The sequence below is a fragment of the Pseudorca crassidens genome, chromosome 1 (genome assembly GCF_039906515.1).
Source record: "Pseudorca crassidens isolate mPseCra1 chromosome 1, mPseCra1.hap1, whole genome shotgun sequence".
NCBI classification, from domain to species: domain Eukaryota; kingdom Metazoa; phylum Chordata; class Mammalia; order Artiodactyla; family Delphinidae; genus Pseudorca; species Pseudorca crassidens.
Window position 1 is genome coordinate 12456921 of NC_090296.1, and position 24847 is coordinate 12481767.

Sequence of the window (24847 nt, forward strand, 5' to 3'; positions counted from 1 at the left end):
CGAGAGTGATATTATGCAGCAAAGGGCCTTCCCAGCATCTCCTGAAGATCATACTATGCAGACTCTGCTCTTACTAGCTGTGTGACTTCAGGCAAGTGACTTAACTTCTCTGTGCCTTCATTTCCTTATCTGGAAATGGGGACACTAATAACGCCAACCAGACAGAAGTTGCTGTGAGGATCAATAAGATCATGCAAAGAACAACTTTGGGTAAAAGTTGGCCAGTCTTTTATCAGAGTGTGAGCTTTAGGGCTTTGCTTTCTGCTTGAAAATACAGAAGCTCACGGGGAAGAGTGGGGTGTGAGGGCAGAGAATTGAACAGAAGGTGCATCTCCTCCAATTTTGTTGTCCTCGGGGCTGACCCAGTCCCTGTGGTCTCAGAGGGAGAGTAAGGGGGCAATAGCAGGAAGGGCCCGGCTGATCTCTTTTAGCCCATCACCTTCGGTCTTAACAGTAGCCTGTGGTCTCACTCCTGGGATTAGATTCAAGGCTCTGGACAAGGGTGTCACTTCAGGACCCAGCCTGAAGCTTTCTGTTTTCTATACTCAGCCCCTGAGTTGTAAAACAGCGACCTGGGTACCTCCACCTACTTGGGGTGAAGAGGTGTCTGGGCCTCTTGTAGCCACGGAGCCTGGGATGAAGGCTTAAAGCCTTGTGTGATGTGTGCTCACCTAGAAAGTAAACACAGCCACGTGACCTTCGTCCCTCACTGCAGGCAGGCCCTGAGCAACTGGCCCGGCTTTGCCAGCTCCCCAGAACCAGCCCCATTCTCCCTGCCATCCTTCATTCACTTGTTCTAACGAACACCCAAAGCCAGACATACCCTGCACCCAAGCCTGAGCCAGACGCTGGCATTGCAAGGCAATGAATGCATCTTGGTGCTGCCCTCCAGCGACTCCAGTTGGCTCCAATCCCTGCGGTCATGCCCTCTTCCCTCCCTGTGTGCCCCAGCCCAGCTCATGCCCACTTCTGGGGCTCAGCCTGTGCTGTTCCATCACCCATCCACCCACTCAGCTCCCCCATCCCAATCCTGCCCGTCCATCCTGCATGGCCCAGCTCGGCATCTGTCTCCTCCAGGAAGTCTGCCCAGATCAGCCCACCTGGACAGGCTCCCCGCCTCCTCTAGGTCACTCGCTGTCCTGCCTTTTACCCAGCACTGAGACATCCCCTCCCCATGCCTTCCCATTCATATCCGTGCGTGAAGCCCCCACTAGACCCTCTGAGAGGACAGTGGTAAGATCAGATTTTATCCATCTTTATAAACGTGTCTTATACCCAAACCCATCTGGTATTGACTGACCTCAAAACATTACTTCTTTTTCTTTCCGGCTACTAACCTTCACCCTTGGGAGGGGTGTGCTTTGGCTTAGCCGAGACTGGGATCAAATCTCAGCCCTGTAACTCACTAGCCATGTGACCCTGGGCAGGTGACTTCACTCCCAGTGGTAGAGGCTGCTGGGGCCCTGCCCACTCTTTTTAGTGGACCCCAGTCCTGCTTCCAACAGCCAGCTTGGCATCACTTTGCTCATCGGCTGTTTCTGGCCAGAGTCAGATTTTCTCATACTGAGAGCAGAGAGGTGGTGCTGGAACATGAATCCTCATCCCCCATTGCCTGGAACCAATGGCTATCATCAGTCAGTGGATAATATCATCTCCCTCAGCCCTCTGGGCAGAATGACCTTGAGATGTGTTTCTACCCTGGCTCCCAAAGTGCCCCAGCAGAAGCCAGCTCCACTGCCCCCAGGGGTAACCTGCATCAACACAGAACTTTTTTTTTTTTTTTTTTTTTTTTTTTGCGGTACGTGGGCCTCTCACTGTTGTGGCCTCTCCCGTTGCAGAGCAACAGGCTCCGGACACGCAGGCTCAGCGGCCATGGCTCACGGGCCCAGCCGCTCCGTGGCATGTGGGATCTTCCTGGACCGGGTCACGGACCCGCGTCCCCTGCATCGGCAGGCGGACTCTCAACCACTGCGCCACCAGGGAAGCCCAACACATACCTTTTATTAGCTGCCCTCCCTTCCTTGTCTTATTTCCCCCACTGGTGTCCCCTGGGGTCACCTCCCAGATCCTCTGCTTCTGGGAACCCCAAGGGCACTCTTCATAGCCACAGTTTCATTATCAGTAAAATGAGGATAATGGCAGAGTCCACCTCACAGGATTATGGCGAGGATTCAATGAGGTGACATTCATACAACACTTGGTACAGGGCCTGCCGTTAATAAGCAATCTCCACACAGAACCACTACTGTTGTTTTGAGTTGGGCTTGTCGTAAACTTTTTGAAGAGAGTATCGAACCTTTGGACAAAGTGGGCATGACTACACCCAGTGCAGCTCACCTTGGAGACCCACTTGCCGTCTCCCGGGACGGTCCTCACTGTCTGGTCCACCCCCATCTACACGCATGCCTGGACACACCTCTCCTGATGACCAAGTAAGGTCCAGAAAATGGCCATTCGTCACACCACAACCTTGGCCTGTTTCTCAGCTGCATCCTCCCAAGAAGGGTGGGACGCTAATCCCCTCAGATCCTAATAGGAGAGTGGACGACCAGCTGGGGCTGCAGCCTGGGAATACCGACTGGAACACCTGCTGGTATGAATCCCTGATTTTATTTTCTATGCAGTTTCATAATCTGCTCTAAAGCCTCAGGCAGTTCGAAACTGAAAGCCTTTAGGTGGGGAGGAATGAAACAACAGATCTTGTTTCCTTGAGGATGCGGGTCTCCCTGCCTCCCCACCCTCGCCGCAACCCTCTCCCCAGCTGGGGCCATGCCTTGGGGGAGGCCTCCCCTGGCCCCGGAGGGATTCAGCTGGGTCTTTAGGCCTCTACGGTCCCCACTCACTATGGCAGGAGCCTCTGTGGGACTTCGTGGTACTTTGCTGGAGGCCCCATGAGTTCCAGTAATTCCAAAGTTCAGGTACAACTGCTGACTTGATGGATTTTATCTAGTCCAGGATGAATTAGTCTGCTAACTACCTGAGCCCCCTGTGTTTAGGAGCTTGGACTATTCCCCGGACACAGTGTAGCGATACACACCACATTGAGGGTAAGAACGGCAAAAAATGGCTATAAGATGCAATTCCATCTCGGTCAAATACAACCTGTGTGTATGATACAGCACGGGAGCTCCCCGACTGCTCAGGCACGCGATCGCTGTGTCCCCTGGGGGAGGTCACTTAACTGCTTCGTATTTCAGTTACTTCCTCTGTGAAATGGGTATATTAGTATTACCTACCTCAGAGGGCTGCTGTGAGGATAAACTGTGCTTATACACGTGACAGTGCCCAGAACACAGTAAAGTGCTTGGTGAATGCTAGCTGTTACAGATGTGGGTGTCTGCATGGAAGATGAATGGACAGATACGCCACACACGGCCAGCAGAAATGACTTCTGGAAGCAGACCGGTGGCTACCAGGGGCCAGGAGAAGAAGGAATGGGAGTAACTGCTTAATGGATACGGGGTTTTATCTTGGGGTGATGAAATGTTTTGGAACTAGATAGAGGTGGTGCTTGCACAACCTTGTGAATGTACTAAATTGTGCACTTAAAAAATGGCTACTTTTGGGCTTCCCTGGTGGCGCAGTGGTTGAGAGTCCGCCTGCCGATGCAGGGGACACGGGTTCGTGCCCCGGTCCGGGAAGATCCCACATGCCGTGGAGCGGCTGGGCCCGTGAGTCATGGCCGCTGAGCCTGAGCGTCCGGAGCCTGTGCTCCGCAGCGGGAGAGGCCACAACAGTGAGAGGCCCACGTACCACCAAAAAAAAAAAAAAAAAAAAAAGGCTACTTTTGTGTTATGTGAATTTCACCTCAATTTAAAAAAAGCCCCAAACAAAAAAAGACTTCTGGGAAATAGGTTAGGTGAAAAAGAGTGGGTGGCAGAGACCGTTATCAGACACTTTACTTCTTACTTTATCACTTCTGTCCAGCTTGATATTTTTTTTACAGTAAATACTTATATGTATCACTTTTAAAATTAAACAGATTAAAAACAATTTTAAAGGAAGTAGCACGTAAGAGAAAATGCATGGTGCGTGGCATCTATCTTCCTCTGTAATGCTTACACCACGAGGAGGAAAATACTATTAATGGCCCCATTTCAAAGTGAGAAAAGTGAGGCTCAAAAAATTGAAGCCATTTCCCAACTCACAGAGCTTGACTCCAAAACAAAACAAAACAAAACACTTTCGATTCCATCACACAGCCCCTCATATTCACATGTAAAATAAGGGGGTGTAAAATGATTTCTCAGTTCCCTCCGGCTCGGAGACTCTCTAGTCCCTGGCTGAGTTCTCAAAGTGTCAGTCCTGCCGCGGGCACCCATACGCCCAGAGAGCCCCCGCCAGCCGTACAGCCCCAGTGGGACACCTGCTCCCCAGAGCAGAAACCACACCTCCCACCAGTCCCTTGCTCCTGAGTTCTGGTCGAAAAGCTGATAAAACCTAAGAAAAGAGAGCAAATGGGCAGCTGTCCAGAGGGCAGCTACTTCCGTGGGAGCCCGCGCAGTTCCCGACAGCCGTGCCCACCTACCGGCCATGAGAGACCCCGACTCACCCCGGCCGCCTCCCGGTGCAGGATCCTGGTCGCCTCTGCCCGGCCCAGACCCACGTGCAGCCACACCGGGCAGGTCTTGACGAGCTTCTCCAGGACGCTGATGCCCCGGAGAGGAAGGCAGTTCTTCGGAGTGACTGGCAGACGAGGCCCCACGCCATCTTCCTCCTCCTCTTGCTGTCCCTCTCCTTTGCCAGCATCTGGAATAGGACTGAGAACAGAATCAAATGACCAGCCCGTCCTGCCGCTAGCCCAGAGAGGGGTTTACAACAAACGGCGATTCACTTCAACCATGCTTATTTATTCAGCATCTAGGTAGCCTGGGGCCCTTTGGGGAATTAAAAATGAACAAACCGGGATCTTCGCCTTAAGGCGCTTATAATAAAACGAGTGAGACATACACAGAAAAAACCAGCTGTAGCACAAGACTGGAATAAATATAACAGAAGCACAGTGCAACGGAAGTAGCTAATTCCAAGCCAGGGTGGGCTCAGGAAAACAACGGCATTTGAGCAGAGCCCTGAAGAGGGTTTTTAAAACTTTTTAATTGAAGTGTAATTTATACACAGTGAAATGCACTAGTCTTTAGTATACAGTCAGACAAAGTTTTACGTATGTCTACACCCGTGTAACTACCACCCAGATCAAGAGAGAGAGCTGTGTTACCCAATACCATAGCCACTAGCCACATCAGATCTTAAGTGAGTTGTCTGAACTGAGACATGCTCTAAGTATAAAATACACACAGGATCTCAAAGACTTGGTATGAAAAAAAAAAAAGACCACAAAATAGTTCACTAATAATATTTTACATTGATTGTATATTGAAAGGATAATTTTCAGATATATTGCGATAAGTAAAACATTATTAAAATTAATTTCACCTATTTCTTTTTACTTGCGGTGTGGCTACTAGAAAATTTAAAACCAAATATGTGGCTTGCATTATATTTCTATTAGATATGCTGATACAGACATTTCCAGAAGGCTTTCTTGTGCCCCTCCCAGTCGACACTCCCTGACCCCCAAGCTGACGATGTAAAACGTCAGGGTCCCTGGGGAAAGGAGGAGAATCACAGGCCTGAGAAATGGCAAGACAAAGTAGAGGTCCAGTCTAAGAGATCCCAGACCGTTCCCAACACGCTCCCTCCACCCGAACCCCTACACACTGGCATGTGAGTTTTGATTCCAGAAAAGGAGGAACAGCATCTTGGTGCCTCAAATCCTGAGCCGGGTGGGCTGTGTGGTCTGTTTGCCTTCTACCTGAGGAACGAAATCTCAGGATATCTGCAGGGGTGAAAACCTTAATCAGACAGAAGGGGCTAGTTATAAAGCCAGGAAGATGTGGCTGGTGCCTCTCCTTTGCTCCATGTCCCTTGATGTTGCCCACGGGCACCAGAGATAAAGCTGGTTGTTAAGGAGCTGCCGGGGGGTGGGGCGGGAGGAGGCCAGGATGAGCCCTGTTAGAGGCACAGAAAAGTGGAATCATTTGCTGAGGTCAGAGGGCAGCGGGAGCCAGGAGTCCTGACGAGGGGATGAGCATTTCCTCAAGGGGAGGGCGAGGGTCCTGGTGGTTCTCTGGGTGGTGGGGAGACTGGGAAGTGTGGGATTAAACAGGTCTAGCGGTGTTGGGTTTTGCAGAGACCAGACTAGAAAGGTACGTGGTGATGAGAGATCCGGCAATGTCAGTGTGCTAAAAATTCCCTCCTCTGACGCCTCCACTCTAAACCTTCCGAGGAGCCCTCCCTCCCTGGATGCTGCGTGTGCCGTGGGTTCCTACTGATTTCCCCTCTGGGTCCACACAGAAGAGTGTGCCACGTCACCAGGCTGACAGGAGTGTCCCAGGCAGCTGCAGGCGTCATGGTTCTGGAAGGGGCAGCAGGGCAGCCCCATGGGTGTTCACAGGCTGTGGAATTGGGTCTCATTTGGAGCTCAAGGCCAGGGCGGCCCAGCTCATACTGATGTGACCTCTTCCCAAGCCCTGAAATGCGGTCCAGCATCTCCTCTGGGAAAGCAGTGAAAACAGTGGAGGCCAGAATTACCCAGAAACAAGCATTCGGGGCCTGTTAGGTTTTTCCAACCTCCCTTGGAAACACAAAACATCCTTGGCACCAAAAAGGCTTTATAATCATCCTAAAACCTTCTCACTTGGCCTAGGGCTTCCCCCAGAGGCCAGTTAGGACTCTAACGGCAGCTGGAGTGACAGCAATTGGCTCTCTCTCTGCCACTAACTAGGCTTAGGTAGCTTAGTTAAGTCCATGGGTAAGTCCGTTCCCTCTTAGGGTCTCAGTTTCTGCATCTATCTGCTTCTCAGACTAAACCACTCAAGAGGCCAAAGGCTCTAGAGATATTGCTTTCCAGGAACTGCCCAAGTCTTCCAGTGTTCTCCTTTCCCGCTGGGTGGGCCAGGGCAGGAGTCACAAGGGCTTGCTCAGGGCCCCCTAAGTGGTGGCTTGGCAGGACCTGAGGCTTGGAGTGGAAGCCGTAAGTGTCAAAGGCCGCAGCAAGGTCTAGACGTTACAGAAGGAGCAGCTGAGGCTAGGGGAGGTTTGGGCCTTGCACCAGGTCACAGGAGCAGCAGAGCCCTGAAGGGACAGAGTGACACGGACACCTGCTGTGACCAGGCCAAAGAATGGTAACGGGACCAGGAAGTTGCCTCCTAATCTCTGAGTCCCTGCTGACCTTGGGCCTCTAGATGCCCATTTGCGACCATTAAATGCTGGTGCTGATGCTGGGGCTCCAGGCTGGACTGCCGGGCTCGAGCAGGAGGGCAGAGATGTGAACGCCCTGAGCCGGCACCCGGGCAGGCTGCTTCCCTGCCATGATTACTGTTGTTAAACAGCTTGGCCACACCAGCTCTAACTGCCAGGGACCATCACTGAGCCCACAGTGGATATGTCATCTGCTGGCACGGTCGGCCACCCCAGCTCCCATGCCCTCCCTCTCACCAGCCAAGATCCAGCTGAGGGCCCTGCGGAGGCAGCCACGGGGGCCCCGGGTAATTAATGGCACTGTTAGCGCAGAATAATGAGCCTAAAAACTTTAGAGCAATTCCACCGGAAAGACAAACCATTCCATGACTGTTTTCCTTCTGCTTGCTCACGGGAAGTAGAGCAATTAGCTCTCATCAGCAGTCCTAACAGCCTTCCGATTCAAGGGGCGGGTCGTCCGTGCTGCCCCACCCAGACGCAGTGTGGTCAGACACCAGGGAAACCTTTGCCCTGGTCCACAGGGACAGGGCCTGGGCTCAGCATCCTGGCCTTAGCTCCCAAGGGAAGGAGTGACCTGGCGTGGTGCCGCATCCAGTCACCGGCCTATGCAACCTGGGTGAGGTGGAGAGGAGAGCTCTGCTCTGGGGTGGAGAGGCCGCCCGAGGGGGCCACCCAGGTGGTGTGGTGTCAGCTCGGGGTGCAGCACCCTGGCTGGATGCTGCCTGTGTGGAAGAAGGCCCCGCCATTTCCCAGCTCATGAGGACGCCAGCTTCGGGCTGCCTGTGTGGGTCCCAGGGAAGCAGCTCAGAAAGTTCCAATGAAGCCTCATTGTAAGGAGAACTGAGGCCCCCTTGTACAGACTTGGCCGGAACTTGGGGGGAGTGTGGGATGGAAGGGGAGGACCAGGAAAAGGCCGTCTCCGTCCCACCCACGATCCTGACCTCAGGCAGGCCTCACCCCAGCTTCAAGGCCAAGTGGCTGTATTGAGATAAAGAGACCTGGTCCCAGCAATCAATGTTATGGGACGGCCTGATCACTCTGTGCAAGGTGCATGAGAATACAAATGACACGGAGGGCCAGGGTAGGAGGGGCCCTGGTAATGCCAATCAGGGCAGCAATGTGCCTCTTCATCCATAAGTAGCCCACAGCACACAGGCATCCTCACACCTACTGGAGTGGGCTGCACTGTGTCCCCCAAAGAGATATGCCCAAATCCTAACACCTGGCACCTGTGAATGTGACCTCATTCGGAAAAAGGCTCTTTGTAGATGTAGTTAAGTTACAGATGACATCATTCTGGATTTAGAATGGGCCCTAAATTCAATGAGAGACAGAGGAATTCCCTGGAGGTCCAGTGGTTAGGGCTCCGCGCTTCCACTGCAGGGGGCACGGGTTCGATCCCTGGTCAGGGAACTAAGATGTCACAATCCACGTGGCGTGGCCAAAAAAAAAAAAAGACACAGAGATACAAGAAAGCCATGTGAAGGCAGAAGAAGAGAGTGGAGTTATGAGTTTTGAACACCAAGGATTGATGGTCACCACCAGAGGCTAGGAGAGAGGCATGGAACATATTCTTGGTTTAGAATCCGCCTGCCAACGCAGTGGACGCGGGTTCGAGCCCTGGTCTGGGAAGATCCCACATGCCGTGGAGCAACTAAGCCCGTGTGCCACAACTACTGAGCCTGCGCTCTAGAGCCCCTGCTCCGCAGCAAGAGAAGCCACCACAATGAGAAGCCCACGCACTGCAACGAAGAGTAGCCCCTGCTCTCCGCAACTAGAGAAAGCCCGCGCACAGCAACAAAGACCCAATGCAGCCAAAAATAAATAAAATAAATAAATAAATAAAAAATAAAATAAAATAAAAAAATAAAGACGAGGATACTGAGGCACAGAGAGACTAAATAGCTCATCCAAGGTCACACAGCCTATAAGTGGCAGAGCTGGCGTTCAAACCCAGACAATCTGGATCCAGAGTCTGTGGTTATAACCTCTACACTATTCTACTTCTTGAAGAAATTTTAAAAATTTCCCGTGTATATGTATCCTTGTAGTACCTGGCAAAGAAAGAGCGTTCATTAATGTTTTTTATCCCATTTGGAATATATACAAACACACACTGAGACACAGAAATATAACTATACACAAAAATAATTTCCTGAAGGCTCTGTGAGACATCATTAAGGACAGTTATTTCTGAGAAGTGCAGGGGAGTTGTTTCAAATTTGCATGCTAATTATGCATTATTTATAGGACTAAAACTCATTTTAAATAAATATGTGAAAATACATCTGTTTGTCACAAAAATGCATGCAGGGTGGAGACCTGTTGGCTTTGGGGCCTCCCGAGCCCGCGTGTCATCCCAGCTCTGCACTGACTCGCTAAGGGGCTTAACTGCCTACATAACCACGCTGACTCCGGTTTCCTCTTCTGTAAAACGGGGAGTAAGTAAAACCAGCGGAGAGGGTTTCTCTTGGGCGTAAATGAGATGAGAGGGCACACCGTGCTTGATGATTATCTCTGGAGTGATAAAGAGCAAACCTCTAAGAGCTGTAACTGAACTGCCTGGTGGGGCTCCTGTGCCCACCGTGAGCCTCCAGAAGCCCAAAGCCTTCCTCCTTTTGAAATGGCACCGACTTCTCGAGCTGGGGCTGGACCGTCCAGAAGCCCCAGAGGGGAGTTTTCTCTGTCTCTGACCTTGGAGGCCCGGAGAACCAGCCGTGCCTTGACACTCCCAGGGTGAGGGAGGATGGTCGCTCATTGCTGTCCCCCACCCCCACCCTCTCCCTTCTCCTCCATGCTGACTGCTCTTAAATGAAATGACTCCCTCTGTAGAGAGAAGAAGGGACCAGATGACAGGGACAGGCGTGTAGGGGTGTGGGGGGAGGTGGGATGTTGCAGGAAGAGGCAACAGCCTCTCAGTGGACCCCTCTCACGACAAACTCACAATCAGAGATGCGGTGGTCATTTCACACACTCTGCATAGCCTGAAGATGAGGAACTAGGACTCACACAGCCTCAGTCCCAATCCCTGCCATATCTGGCCGTGGGACCTAGGACAAGGTATTTAACCTCTACGGGCCTCAGTTTTCTCATCTGTGTAATGGAGCTGGTAACACCTGCCACATGTAACATGCATCAAGCATCGTCTGATACATGAGAACACCTCAAATAGGTCATTATTCTACCTGGAGTAACCACGCACATGGTCATGCCCTGTTTCTCTTACGAACACCAGCAACATGAGAAATGGCCTAAGATAGGCGAGAGCCCATTGCTCAGCCCCTAAATGGCACTAGAGCACCAACGGGGTACAGCACTCCATGAGAATGAAGACAGTTGCACCTGCTCTGAAAATGATTTCCAAAATCTAAAAGAGACGGAGGTGCCGTAGCCCAGGCCCCAGCAGCCCCACTCCCAGGACGCACACGGGATAAGGAGATGATTGATAATGGAAGCATTTATAGGGAGAGAAAATGGGGACAACCAAAGTCCGTCCATGAGAGAACGAGAAATAAGTTGTGATTAGTCCATCCTGGACTAAGGCACAGCTGCTGAAAGGTAGGAACCAATCGCTACACAGTTAAATCTCAAAATCCTGTCAACTGCATGAATATTAATTCCCTGATCTTGATTCTTGTGCTGAGGTTAGGTAAGAGAATGCCCATGTTTGGGAAATACCCACTGAAATATATGGGCGTAAAGAGGCACAGTGTCTGCAAATTACTGTCACAAGGTTCAAAAAAAAATGAAGGAGACAGAGAGAACCAGCAGATGTGACAACATGTTGATAACTGGTAAATCTGAATGAAGATTGTACTACAGGAATTCATTGTACTAACCCTGTAACTTTTCTGGGAGTCTGAAATTATTTCAAAAGAAAAAAGTTAACGAGTTTTTAAAGTCAAGCAAACCAAATCCCCAATGTTGAGTGAAGAAAGCAAATTACAGAAGGAATGAAAATATTTCTATAAAGTGTAAAAACGTACACAACAGTTCTGTGTCTTGTTTGTGGGTACCCATGCACACCAAATTCAGGATAATGGTGACCTCGGAGGGGTCACCTCCGAGGAAGAAGAAATTGGAAGAAAATGAGATCAGGAAACTGTGTGAAGGAGGCTTCAGCCAGTTCTGTAATGATTTGTTTGCTTGTAAAACATCTGAAGCAAATATGACAAAAGGGTAGGATTTAACAAAGCTGAATTATGGGTGATCAGGGCATTGTTATGTTTTTCCTCTAGATTTCACTACCTTTGAAATATTTAATTAAAAAGCAAAACAAAAACTCCACATGCACACACCTTCTCCCAAGTTCCCAAAGCATGTCACAAGCCAAGGCGATATAGAGCGGGGTGGGGGGTGGGGGGGGTCTCTGAACACCTAAGCCTATTCTTTCCACCAGGGCAATTTCCCTGGGATTCACTCCCGCTATTTTTTCTTGGCATTTTTAAGTCAGTTCTGGAGCCTTGAGGGCCTGTGTTGAAAGGTCATCAAGATGAGTCCATTCAAAGAATCAGGCCCCAGGGGACTTTTAGGAAAATCCTCTGACAGCTGCCACAAGGTCACCAGAGCAGAAGCCAGAGGAGGTCACTGGGGCTGTTTCTCTGCACTGTGGCAGCACAAGACTTGGGCCAAAGAGCAGCAGCTGATGCCAGAGGGAGTAACAGCTTGGAGTTCCAACTACAGGTGAAGATGCCAACAGGAACAGTCCAGCACGGGCGGCAGGCATCTGGGGCTGGCAGCCGCCTCCTCCGGAGGCTCTGATACGATGAACAAACACCCCTCCTGGGCTCAGTGTCCCCCACTGTAAACAGGAAGGCTATGCCACTGAGAAAATAAAATTCATATTTTATGGCAAGACGAGAAAATTTAAACATAAAAGTTTTATTTGCCGGTTTGGGCCTCCTCCCTCCTCTTTAGTGTGTGCTGTGCATCTGCATTAACCAGACCTCCTTAGGAGATAACATTCCTTCTTAATCTTGTAAGGGGCCACGATGACCCATGACCCACTGCGTGCTTTGTAATGTAGATCTGGACTGTGTATACTGTCAATTATATGTCATTTGAGTATGGCCCTTTGTCTCAAAAACGTATCTACCTGTGTTTTGACCTCTAAAGGGTGGAACAGTTTTCAGAGCTCTCTGAAAGACTGTCTCCAGGGTTATAATGCTCAGGTTGGCTCAAACAAAATTTTCCATTTCTTTCCAGATCAACTACTGATTAACCCTTTCATCTACACCACTTACCTCAAAGGTTGTGTGAGGGTCAAATGGGACAGCATAAGGAAGAACCCAGACACAGCAGACACTTAAGTGGTAACTCCTAGATGAGATGGAGAGCTCAAGACAGTTCATGGGGGAAGTCAAGGCTCATCAGACCCTGGGGCAGAGGAGGGAAGGGGTTCCCGCTGGTAAAGGAGAAGGATCTGGGAACTTTAGGGGTGGGGGAGCCCCCCTGGAACTGAGTTCCCCTGCCAAGTTTATGATTAACCTCAATCCAAAACTTTATTCCCTTTCTTGTCCCGCCCCTGTTCCCCTCAGGATTGAGGTATATCAAAGAAAAGTGGAAATTAAAACTGAGTAGGGCACTGTGGGGCCTTCCTGGATACAAAAGCCCCTCGGTGTCCCCCGTTTCTTGTTTGTAGAAAAAGGCTTTGGTCTCCTAGGCCTTCCTTGAGTTCCAAAGAGCAGATTCAAGCAGTTACTAATTAGGGAAGTGAAAGAATGAAGAAACAAAGGGAGAGTAGTCAATCAAGAAAAGTAAAGACAGCTTAAACAATAGTTCAGTGATAAAACAGAGTCCTAGTTCCTCCTCAAGGGATATACATAACAATCGTTCTGCAGAAACTAAGACAAGCCATCCAGGTGGAGGATGGTGACTACATGCTGACCATAATAAGCAGTAGACCCCAGACTGGCTGGAACCAGGTTGATGCTTAAGATTCCCAAAACACCACCCTGATACCTCACCACCAACGAATCAGAAGATCCCTGAGCTGCAACCCTCACCCCAAATGTTGCCTTTAAAAACCCTTCCCTGGACTTCCCTGGTGGTGCAGTGGTTAAGAATCCACCTGCCAATCCAGGGGACACAGGTTCGAGCCCTGGTCCGGGAAGATCCCACATGCCATGGAGCAACTAAGCCCGTGCGCCACAACTACTGAGCCTGCACTCTAGAGCACGCGAGCCACAACTACTGAGCCTGCGTGCCACAACTACTGAAGCCCGTGTGCCTAGAGCCCGTGCTCCGCAACAAGAGAAGCCACCGCAATGAGAAGCCCATGCACTGCAACGAAGAGTAGCCCCTGCTCGCTGCAACTAGAGAAAGCCCACGCACAGCAACGAACACCCAAGGCAGACAAAAATAAATTAATTAATTAAAACAAAAACTAAAACAAAAAACCCTTCCCTGAAAGCCATTGGGGAGTTCGGGTCTTTCTTTTGAGCATGAGCTGCCCATTCTCTTTGCTTGACACCTACAGTAAGCGCTGTACTTTCCTTCACTACAACCTGGTGTCAGTAGACTGGCATTGCTCTATGTGGGTGAGCGGACCCAAGTTCTGTTGAGTAACAAGCATACCGAAAGACCTGTTGGAGCAGTTGGTCTGGATCAGTGATGTACTAGTAAGTACTGGTCTAGGACAAAAAAAAAAAAAAAAGTCCTGATATGTAGTGAATGCTGATTGCCATTGTAAGTACTCCCACCATTGCTGATAACAAGCTATCAATGGCTTAACAATTAGCTTAAAGTTCCTAAATATTGAACAATAGGCCTTTGTGAACCTATCAGCTGCAGCACACCCACTGGAATTTTAACACTGTCCTCTACCTCAGATGTTCCCCTAACACTGGAGTCCTTTCTGTACCATCCCGACACGTAGTTGTATCTGTTTGAAGACCTCTAATGACGGGGTGCTCACTACCTCACTGGGAAACCCATTCCAAGAAGCAATCCTCAATTTCTATTGAGATGAAATCTGCTCCTCTGAAATTTCTCCTTTTGTTTCTTTCTCTACAATTTTTAAGGCCACAGGGACAACTCATCCCACTCCCACACAGCCCTTCAACTATGTGGAGAAGGCCAGCACATCTCCTCCCCCCACCCCTAGTGCCATCTCTTCTCCAGGTTGAAGAGCCCCCCTCTTCCACGTGGTGCCCAGAGGTAACATTTACCAGCTATTCCCCTGTGGCCGACACTGCGCCCCACAGTGGTTTACACACATCGTCTCCATGAATTTGCATACGGGGTGGTTTGCTTTTTAATAATATTTTAAGGTGTACAATGCAATGGTTTTTAGTATAATCACAGAATTATGCAACTGTCACTATAATCAATTTTAGGACGTTTTCACCACCCTAGCAAGGAATCCTGTTCTCATTAGCTGTCATTCCCCATTTCCTCCTAATGCCCCAGCTGGTGTCAACCACTTATCCATTTTCTGTCTTAATAGGTTTGTCTTCTGATACTTCATATATGGAATCATACAATACGTGGTCTATATTTGGTTTCTTTCACTTGGCATAATGTTTTTAAGGTTCACCCCTGTGGTCACAGCTCACTGAATGCATCAGCGCTTTATTTCTTTTTATTCCCAAATAATATTCCATTGTATGGACATGCCACATTGTACGTATCCATCAGTTGATGGACATTTGGGTTATTTCCACTTTTTGGCCATTATGAATAATGCTGCTGATATTCAAGTATGAGTTTTTGTACAGATATTGTTTTCAATTCTCGTGGGTATATACCTAAGATTAGAATTGCTGGGTCATACGGTAACTCTATATTTAGCATGTAAGGAACTGCCAGGCTGTTTTCCAAAATGGCTAAATAACTTACAACTCCACTGGCCATTCAGGATGGTCCCAATTTCTCCATTCTCATCAACACCTGTTATTATCTATCTTTATAATTATAGCCATCCTAGCAGGTATAAAGTTGTATCTCATTGTGCTTTTTTTCTTCCAATTTTACTGAGATATAATTGACATGCAACACTGTATAAGTTTAAGGTGTACAGCATAATGATTTGGCTTACATACATCATGAGAAGATCACCACAATAAGTTTAGTGAATATCTCATTGTGACTTTGATGTGCATTTCTCTGATGTATAAGTACGTTGAGAATCTTTTAGTTATTGGCCATTTGTATACATTCTCTAGAAAAATGTTTATTCAGATTCTTTGCCTGTTTTAGAATTAGATTATTTATCTTTTTATTATTAAGTTGTTAAGTTCTTTATATGTAGATTCAAGTGCCTTATTAGGTGTTTGGTTTGCAAATATTTTCTCCCATTCTGTGTATTGTCTTTTAATTTTCTTGATGAAAAGGTGAAGGTGTCCTTTGAAACACAAGTTTTTAATTTTGGTGAAGTCCAATGGATCTATTTTCTCTTTTGTTGCTTGTACTTTTGGTGTCATACCTAAGAAATCAACACCTAATTCAAGATCATGGAGATTCACCCCTGTTTTCGTCTGAGACCTTTGACACTTAGGTCTTTGTTCCATTTTGAATTAACTTTTGTGCATGGTGTGAGGTAGGGTCCAACCTCCTTCTTTTGCATTTGGATATCCTGTTGTCCCAGAGCCATCTGTTGAAAAGACTATTTTTTCCCCCATTGAATTTTCTTCACACCCTTGTTGAGAATCAGTTGATCATAAATTATGGAGTGGTTTTGAGCCCCTCATCTGCACTGTTTTTATCCTTCTGAGTATCCACTGTTTTATCATCCTGTCTTTCTCCATCTGAAATGTCGAGTCTCGAGCAGGGAAAGGATTCCCCAGGTGTGCCTTGAGCAGCTCAGAAAGGAGCATGACCATCACCTCCCTCAATCTAGATAGTTTACTCCTATTAACATGACCTAAGACAGCATCAGCTTTTCTGCAGCTGCATATATAACATTCTTGGGGAACTACAGGAAATTTTTTTGGATTCTGAGGTTGCGTTCACACGGTGGAAAGGAAGGGAGATAACAAGAGTTTAGCAGATGAGTAGTTACGTGCAAATCCTGTATTCATCAGGAGAATAGGTATGATATAAAGGAAACGGCACTGAGCTCAGACTCAAGAGGCCACGGTCTGGTTGTGTTGTTCACTCTGTGACCTTGGGTAACTCACTTCCCCTCTCTAGGCTCAGCGGCTCTTCAGTAGAATGAGAAGACTAGACTCGATCTGGAATGGTAAGTAGGCTGGATTTCCCTGTGAACCCCAGTTGATAGGCAGCAGCTGCCTGGACTGTTATGCTAAAGGCTCAGTTGAGGAAGACTGCTAGGATCTCCTAGTGATGTCTGCCACGGGCTCTGTCCTGGGCTATGCGTTGTCGAGCACGGACGAGACCCAGGACTGGGGCTCCTTCCAGCACTATGCATTCCATGATTCTGTGACTCAACTGACCCCTGGCCCGGTGCCACCGGAAGGCACTCTGCCGAGCCAGGCTGGCTCTGGCCCAGCAGACAGCCTGAGAGAAGGCAGGCAGCCAGGCCAGCTTCTCTGTGGCTTCCGCTCCACCAAGTGCTTTTTCCTGGACATGTGGAAGCTGAGCTACAGCTGCCGCCTGGGTGCACCCCCGGCCCAGCCTTTGGAGGACACAGAACCGACAACGCAGCTCCAGGATGACCAGAGAGGTCACGTGGAGATGGAAGAGAGGCAGCCGGTTTCAGAATCAGCATCTCTCACATGTATAATGTGCAGACGCTCGGCCAGTGCTTCCAGCCCAGTTCCACAGGCCAAGTAACTGCAAGAGGCCCTAGCGGGTTCCCACAGACGCCTGAGGCTCCACGGACTGTGCTTGGAATCCTGCTGTGAGAAAGCTCCCTACGTGTCTCCTCACCCCGAGACCAAAAGGCCTTCCAAGGCGAGGTGGAGCACGGGTGCAGCTTGAGCCCCCGACCCCTCGGTGGGTCACCCCAGGGAAGCCGGGACTGGGCTCGGCAGGCCGCAGCCCAGAGCCTCACAAAGGGGAAGTCAGCTCAAGCAGGTCTTCCGGGCCCCGGAAGTGCTGAGAACGGGTCTGGCTGTCTCAGTTCGCACGTCATAGCCCACATCAAGGGGTCGAGTGGGTCAAAGGCCTTCAAACTTTCCACACCTGTGTGCTGCAGGACTCTGCCACCCAGCGTGTGTCAGGCAGTGCCCGGCTCGCAGCCCTGCCCCCAGGCAGCCTGCTGGGTGCTCTGCTGTCCACCTGTCTACTGGGGCCTGGGTGGAGCCCACGGGAGGCGCCTGGCTTCAGTGCTGAGGCCCTTCTGGTGGCTGTTCCCACACCCCGTTTCTCAGATGCTCTGACTGCTGGCTCACAGCTTCCCTCCGCCTGGCCTCTAGCCCTGGATGCCCGTGGCCTTCCCGGAACTGGGGCTGAGTTCCTCCACCCTCCCTCTGTAAGCTTCTTTGGCTCACGGGTGCCAGTCCCTTTCCCGATCCCAGCCAGGCCCTTGAATCCAGCCTGACGTGACCCAGCCTGCTTGTCCTGCTGACCTCCCCTCCCCCAATGCCAGGCCTAGGTTAGGACTGGCCACTCCCATCAGGACCCGGTTCATAGACGATGGTACCAATTCTGTCCCCAGTGCTGTGTGCAATTAGGCCTTGAGTGGTATGTCGACTAGCAGTTTAAGTATGGGCTCGGGAACCAGACAGCCTGGGTTAGAATCCCAGTTTAGTGGCCTCGGCAAGTAACTAAACCTCTCTCGCCTCAATTTCCTCATATTTAAAATAGGAAATATAAGCATCACTACATTATGGAATTGTTGTAAGAGTTCAAGATACTGCCTGGCATATAGCAAACATTCAATGATGTTATCATACGTTCATTCATCCAGTAAGTACTTACTGAGCATCTACTATGGACCAACACCATTCGAGACTTATCATAATAATACTTACAATAATAGTCACACACAGTGAAAGAGCACTGACGTTCCTTCCCCCGCCCCCTCCACCCTGAAAATTCTTGGAAATTTCACTGAACATGGAGATGGTTACTGGAGAAGACAGAATTTGGGGGACCAATTTCCTGGCTTAGACTGAAGCTGGAGGCAGTGGGGACACAAGAACCCTGGTCACCAAGGCCAATGGGCAGGCCCCATGCATCTTTGTGATGCGTGCACATTAAGATGCGCTGAGGCATCTCCAAGGAGACAGGGGAGGGTAATCAGGTGACGCCCTGGGGGCCGGGGGGGGGGGGGGGGGGGGGGACTGGGAGATGAGCAGACAGGGATGGGAGGGGAGGCACTTCCCCATACATCCTTTTGTGCCTTTTGGATTTGAACCATGTGATTATATCACCTATTGGAAAAAGAAGTAAAAGAGTTCGTAACTTTGAAAAAGAAAAGTTCTCGTCAAGGGGGTTTCAGATGCGGAACTGAGCTGCGTTCTGTACAAGGAGCACCAGAGAACTCTGCTTTCTTGTTTTGGTGAAAACTGCACAGTGTAGGTCATGCCCCTTCTAGAATCTGTCTCAAAGAGAGATTTTTAAAATGCGGATAAAGCTTAATGGACAAAGATGTTCACTGGAACGTGACTCACAGTGTGAGTCGTCAAAAACTGGAAACAATCAAAAGGTAAACAATACTGCTTGCTACATGCCCGTCTCTTCCCCTCCCCAAACTCTGTGTTCTGGTGTCGGTCACATCTACCGCTGTGTGTCCAGGCTCAGCATGGAATAGGTGCTCAATAAAAGTTTTTAAATGACTGAGTGGTTAAGGAAATATTAGTACTATATGAAATTGGCAACATTCCACCGTTTTTGACCTACAGAGAAAGTGATTTTAGATATTCAACCTAATACAAACAGTGGAATAATACATCTGTAAAGACAGAGTTGCACATGTGCAAAATGATGCTTGGACAGAGATACTCATTGGATTCACTGGAGTATTGTCTGTAATGGAGAAAAGACTGGAAAGGATCTAATGTCCATCATAAAGGGACAGGTAAATCAATGAACACAATGCCTCTGTAAGTACTACGCAACTGTAAAAAAAGAAAAAACCAAAAAAAACAAGGAAGCTCTCTGTGTACTGACATGGAAAGGTTTCCAGTGTATGTGGTTAAGTGACAAAAGCAAAGTACAGAACAGTATGTAGACTGTGCTCCCTTGTTGGAAAAAAAAAAAAGAAGAACTTCCTGTATTTGCATAAAGTCACTCTGAAGGAAAAGAGAAGAAACTAATAATTAGCGGGGCAGCTATGTGAACGGCCACAGGCGGGATAAGGTTGGTGGGAAGACTATTTCACTGTATGTCTTTTTTTTTTAATACATTTTTATTTTGAATCCTGCGAATGTACTACCTACTCAAAAATAAATTAGTAATGTTTCCAGAGACTTCTGTGTGCCAGGCATTGTTCTAACTGCTTCACATATATTAGCTAAGTTAACCTTTTCAAACAACCCTAAAAGGGACTTCCTTGGCGGTCCATTGGTTAAGACTCCGTACTCCCAATGCGGCGGGCACGGGTTCAATCCCTAGTCGGGGAACTAAATCCTGCATGCCACACAGAGTGGCCAAAACCAAACCAAACCAAAACAAACAACCCTACAAGGTAACTCTGGTTATCGTTCCCATTTTACAGAGGGGGACACTGAGACACAGAGAAGTTAAGCAACTCACTGAGGCTGTGGAATGTGGCAGGGCTGGGATTTGAACCCTGGCCTTCTCTAAGTCTATAGTCCATGTACTTAACCACTCTGCCAAATCCCTCCAGACTCCTACTCACAATGTGAGGTTAAATATTAATCATTATAATACAACACAAGAAAGCGATGGAGGGTAGATCTCGTCCACAGAGTGGAAGGCTTAATACTCTCACGGTATGGATTCTACACAAACTGACTGAAAGAACTGGTGCACTCCCAAAGAGAACCCCAAGGGTGTTCTGTGAAAAGGCACATGTGATGCAGAGGGCCAAGAACATCCAAGACACACTCGAAGAAAAGGGTAGGCTTGGTCTGCTGGATATCAAGACTCATGATGGAGCTACAGTGATTAAGAAGGTGTGGTACTGGTGCAGAGACAGACACGTAGGTCAGTGGACTAGAGGAGTCCAGAAATAGACCCCACCCACACAGTCACTTGATGTACATATGGTCACAGTAGAATGTTGAGGAAAGGACAGTCTTTGCAACAAACTGTGCTGAGACAACTGGGTATCCACATGGGAAAAAGACAGAAACGTGACCGCTTATTCACAGCTCATACAAAAATCAGTTCCACAAAGACTCTTCTGATTTAAATGTAAAAAAGCAAAACAAAAAAGTTTCTAGAAGGAAATAAAGAATACCTTCATAATCTGATGGAAGAGAGAGACTTCTTAAACAGTACACACACACACCCCCCAACCTTAAATAAACTGTTAAATTTGACTGCATTAAAGAACTTCTCTGGTGGTCCAGCGGCCACGACTCCGCGGTCCCAATGCAGGGGGCCCAGGTTCGATCCCTGGTCAGGGAACTAGATCCCACATGCCGCAACTAAAAGATCCTGCGCGCAGCAACGAAGATCCCTCGTGCCGCAACTAAGACCCAGCACAGCCAAATAAATAAATGATTTAAAAAATTGACTGCATTAAAATGAAGACTTTCTGTTCATCAGGACACCATCAAGAGAGTGAAATTTAAGCCCTGCATGGGAGAAGACATTTGTAACACAAAGGGCTCAGAACCAGATTATACACAGAACTTTGACTCATCAATAATGAAAAGACAAGACAAACAAAAATGAATATAACAGAAAAATGGGCAAGAGGCTTGAGCCGGCCCTTCACACAAAGGCTATCCAAATGGCCAAAAAAGGTCTGAAAAGCTTCTCAACAGCCTGAGGAATCAGGGAATCTGGAGTTTAAACTCCAAGAGCCCATGAGAACGGTTATCATGAGGCAGACCTACATGACGGGGCTGTGGAGGAAGCCCCGACACTCCTGCTCCACCGGCAGGAGTATAAGCTCGTCCACGAGCGAGCGGCTGTTAATCCTGGGATTAAGTGATTTCTGTCTCCTTCTTGACACTTTTTTTTTGCACATTCCCAACTTTTACACTGAGTGTGTATTACTACGAAAATCAGAAAATAACAGGCGAACATGGCAGGGGACACATTAAAATGGAAGAATAGACGCCACGCAGAGAGTCTTCCTGGAAGATCAATGTGCTTGTCTGGCCTCTCCTTCACATACCACTGAGTGAAATGTGCAGGGATGTGAAAAGATTGCTGTAGGCCCTGGCTGGCTGCCCCTCGGTCACCTGGACACACCAAGGGAAGGGCCTCTGACCCTAGGGAACAAACCCATGCTGACCCTCCCCTTACCTGTGGCCCATTTACCTTCTCTGAGACTCAGTTCCTCTTCTGCAAAAAAAAAAAAAAAAGCAGAGAGAGAGAAATGTCATCCTCATACTCATAGGGCCAAGTAGCTGGGCAGATCAGACAGAATTGCGTATGGGAAGGGTGGACACCCAGACGTAAGTAAATATATAAAACAGGTCCAAAGGAACCAAACTGATTCCAGAAATTATTTTTCATTTGGTAGAGTTTTCCCCGTTCGTGATCTAGCCAGAGCTGCCCCAAAGAACTTCGTGCAGTGATAGAAGTGTCCCACGTCTGCACCGTCCAGTATGGCCACCATCAGCTGCCTGTGGCCACGGAGCATTTGCAATACGGCCAGTGCGGCTGTTACCTCATTTTAATTAATTTAATTTGTAAAATAGCTACATGTGGCTAGTGGCTATTGTATTGGACAGTGTAGGTCTAGACCTTTCTATTGTTTAAATCTTTTCAGCGTGTGTGAATTCGTGTATTGTGTGTGGGATTTGTTTTTAATTAGAAAGAAATAAAAAAGAAAGAAGATAAAAAAGACAACGATATACATGTCAATGTTATTACCATTAGCCATTACCTTACTTGGAAAGTTCTTCGGGAAAGGAGACTGTGCCCTCGGTCATTTGTTCCAGCGTTTAAGGCCCCCTTCTCTCGGGAGCTGCCCCCCACGGCCGGTTGCAGACAAGGCCCCTTTTGCACATGGATCCCAGCCCAGGCCTCCCCAGGCCTGTCCCTACAGAGCTGCCAGAGTCCTTGCCCACCCTCCTTCCGCTGCCTTCTCCTCCCCAGATGAGCCAGGCTTGGGAAACAGGAGGCCTTGATAGCTCTGGGGAGGCCCTCCCTCTGCCCCTGCCAGCCTCCCTCCAGGAGCACCCACACCACGTGGCAGCCCACAAGTCACACCGTGACCTTGGTCTCTGGCCTGGCCTGCTGCTTACTCAGCGGCTCCCCATCATCTGGGGGAAACGGGAAGGAGATCTCCTCTCAGGCTTGACAGTGGGGCTGAGGAGGGAGCAGCAGCCCCACGGCGGACAGGACTCAGCCCAGAAGGGGAGCCGAGGGCCCTCCACGCCCTCACCCAGGCCCCCACCCCCAGCCCTGCTGGACCTCTGCTGGCGTTTCTCTGTCCCTCGCCCTTAGCGTCCAGGGCTTGACTGAATTCCGCTCTGACACCAGCCTTTCAAGGTCTGTGAAATGAGACTGACAACTGTACAGACCCCATAAGGCTGCTGTGAGGACAAAACAGCCGACTGCATCTGGAGCTTCACAATGGCTCCGTCGATGGTTGCTGTGGACGCTACTCATGCTGGACAGCTCTGAGTGGTGCAGAAAATGCTTTGCCCTGGAAAGGGAGCTGGGCTCTATTCTAGCCTCTGCTACAGACTTGCTGTGTGTCCTTGGGCAAGCGCCCCACCCACCCCGGGCCTCAGTTCTCTCAGTAGTGAAACAAGTGAAAGGATACCCATCCCTTGGCTCTTTCAGAGGTTGCCAGAAGGGTGAAACATGACCACAGAGCGAGAAGGATGTGCTTTGACAAAGTGAACCCCCATTTCTAAACTGGCAGTGGGGTCAGGTCCAGGGCCGGCCCAGGGCTTGGGGCCGAAGGCAACGCTGACGCCCGACAGCTGCCCTCCTGCGGGCACTGCCCACACCCCGAGGACACAGGCTGGGGATGCCAGGCCCTGACCTGCACTTTGCAGGAACTGCTACAGCACCACATTCCTCCACCCGCTGGCAACACTGAGTTACCCTGCAGCCCACCTTACACTTGTCGTGACCATACTTCCTCGGCTTGGTCACGAGCACGTCCCAGGCTCGCTGGTCCTGATGCTTCTTGGCAGTGTGCCTCCTGGGCCCGGGCCCACCTCACAAAACTAAACGGATGCCCCACCTCCCGCCTGAAATTCCACCCTCAGGGCTGCATCCTTTCTAGGGTTTTGGTACCCGGCTCCCGCCCGCCTCCCCCCGGGCAGACTTTACAGTGTGCATGGTCCCTCATGCCTTAGCATAAGGGAAGTTACTGGTGGTGAGTTTTCAAGTGTGGGAGGTGGAGGAAGCTGAGGCCACTGGCTCATCACCTTGGGGACCATCGAGAGGCACTGGGGCGGGGAGAGAGGACGGTGCACTGAAGAGGAACACGCCACCCCTCCGGGTTAAAGTGTTTCCCAGCGACTCCAAGGACAGGGGTTATAGGGTGTGATTTGGTCAGTGGATGACAAGGGAGAGGCTGGCGGGTGGGGTCGGTGCCCCTTTCTGCACCTCCAAGGCTCTCCACCTGGCCCATCATATATGGCCAACTCGGGGAGGGGGCTACGAGGTCACCCCCTCCGTGGGGCTCAGAAGGCTGGGGGCAGCATCCCTCCCAGGATCCAGGCACACCTGGATCTAGGGGAGGCAGCAGGGTCTTGGAATCTTGGGATGCAGCACAGGGATGCAGGGAGCTCAGGGGTGAAGGCCAGAGGCTCTGGACTCGGACAAACCTGGATTCGGGTCCCGGCTCTGCCATGGATTGCCGAGGGCTTCCACTGAGTCGCTTGCTGTGCCTCAGTTTCCTCGCCTGTAAACTGGGCACTGCAACCCCAGCCTCACAGGGCTGTGACAATTAACTGAGAAACAGCTTTTAGCAAAGGGGTCTGACATAATCGCTGTAATATTAGTGTCAAATCTGTGAATGCCAACGATCCCCGATTTTTATGCCTTGATGGATACGCTGCTCCCTACAAAGACGCATCTGTGAGAATCACAGAACGTGACACACTGGCACTGACCGCTCCCCTCCTTGCAAACTGTCCTTTCCAAGCCTTGAATTTCACTGGAGGGAGAGAGGACCAAAGTCCAGGGACAGAAGGGATGGTGCCTATCTCAAGGACGCGTGCATCTTAAAAACAGACCACGCACAAGTCAGGCACTTCGTAATCCAGAGGAATGAACTGCTGATACTGACGTGCAGACAGTTTAGCCGAGAGCTTCGGGGCTGACTTATCTATACGACGTACATACAGTCCATTCTCAGCATTTGTAGTTGGTATGTTTTACGAAGTCGCCACGGACTCTGAGTTAACGGAAACAGAACCATTGCTTCTGGGGGAAACACACGGGTAGGTTCCTGCAAGCTGCTGGTCACAACATTTTCATCAACTGATCAAGACCTATCTTATTTTATGTGTGTTTCTGTTTAAAGAGACCTTATTTAATACATAGCACTGATTCATTAACCTTGACCTTCCGGCCAACAGCACTACAATTCATGCCTGAGCAAAGCTTTTCTAAGACCCGTATTTTCTCC

General features: G+C 49.5%; 1 protein-coding gene across 5 annotated transcripts in view; it reads right to left on the reverse strand.

The window, feature by feature from the left end:
* The window catches only part of RIN3 (Ras and Rab interactor 3), a 121442-nt gene that overhangs the window by 77515 nt on the left and 19080 nt on the right, over positions 1-24847 (reverse strand). For all 5 annotated transcript variants that reach the window (XM_067727285.1, XM_067727294.1, XM_067727275.1 and 2 more), the window contains one exon: positions 4553-4760. In XM_067727285.1, coding sequence (XP_067583386.1) covers positions 4553-4760 — 208 coding nt within the window. The remainder of the gene's footprint in view (positions 1-4552; positions 4761-24847) is intronic.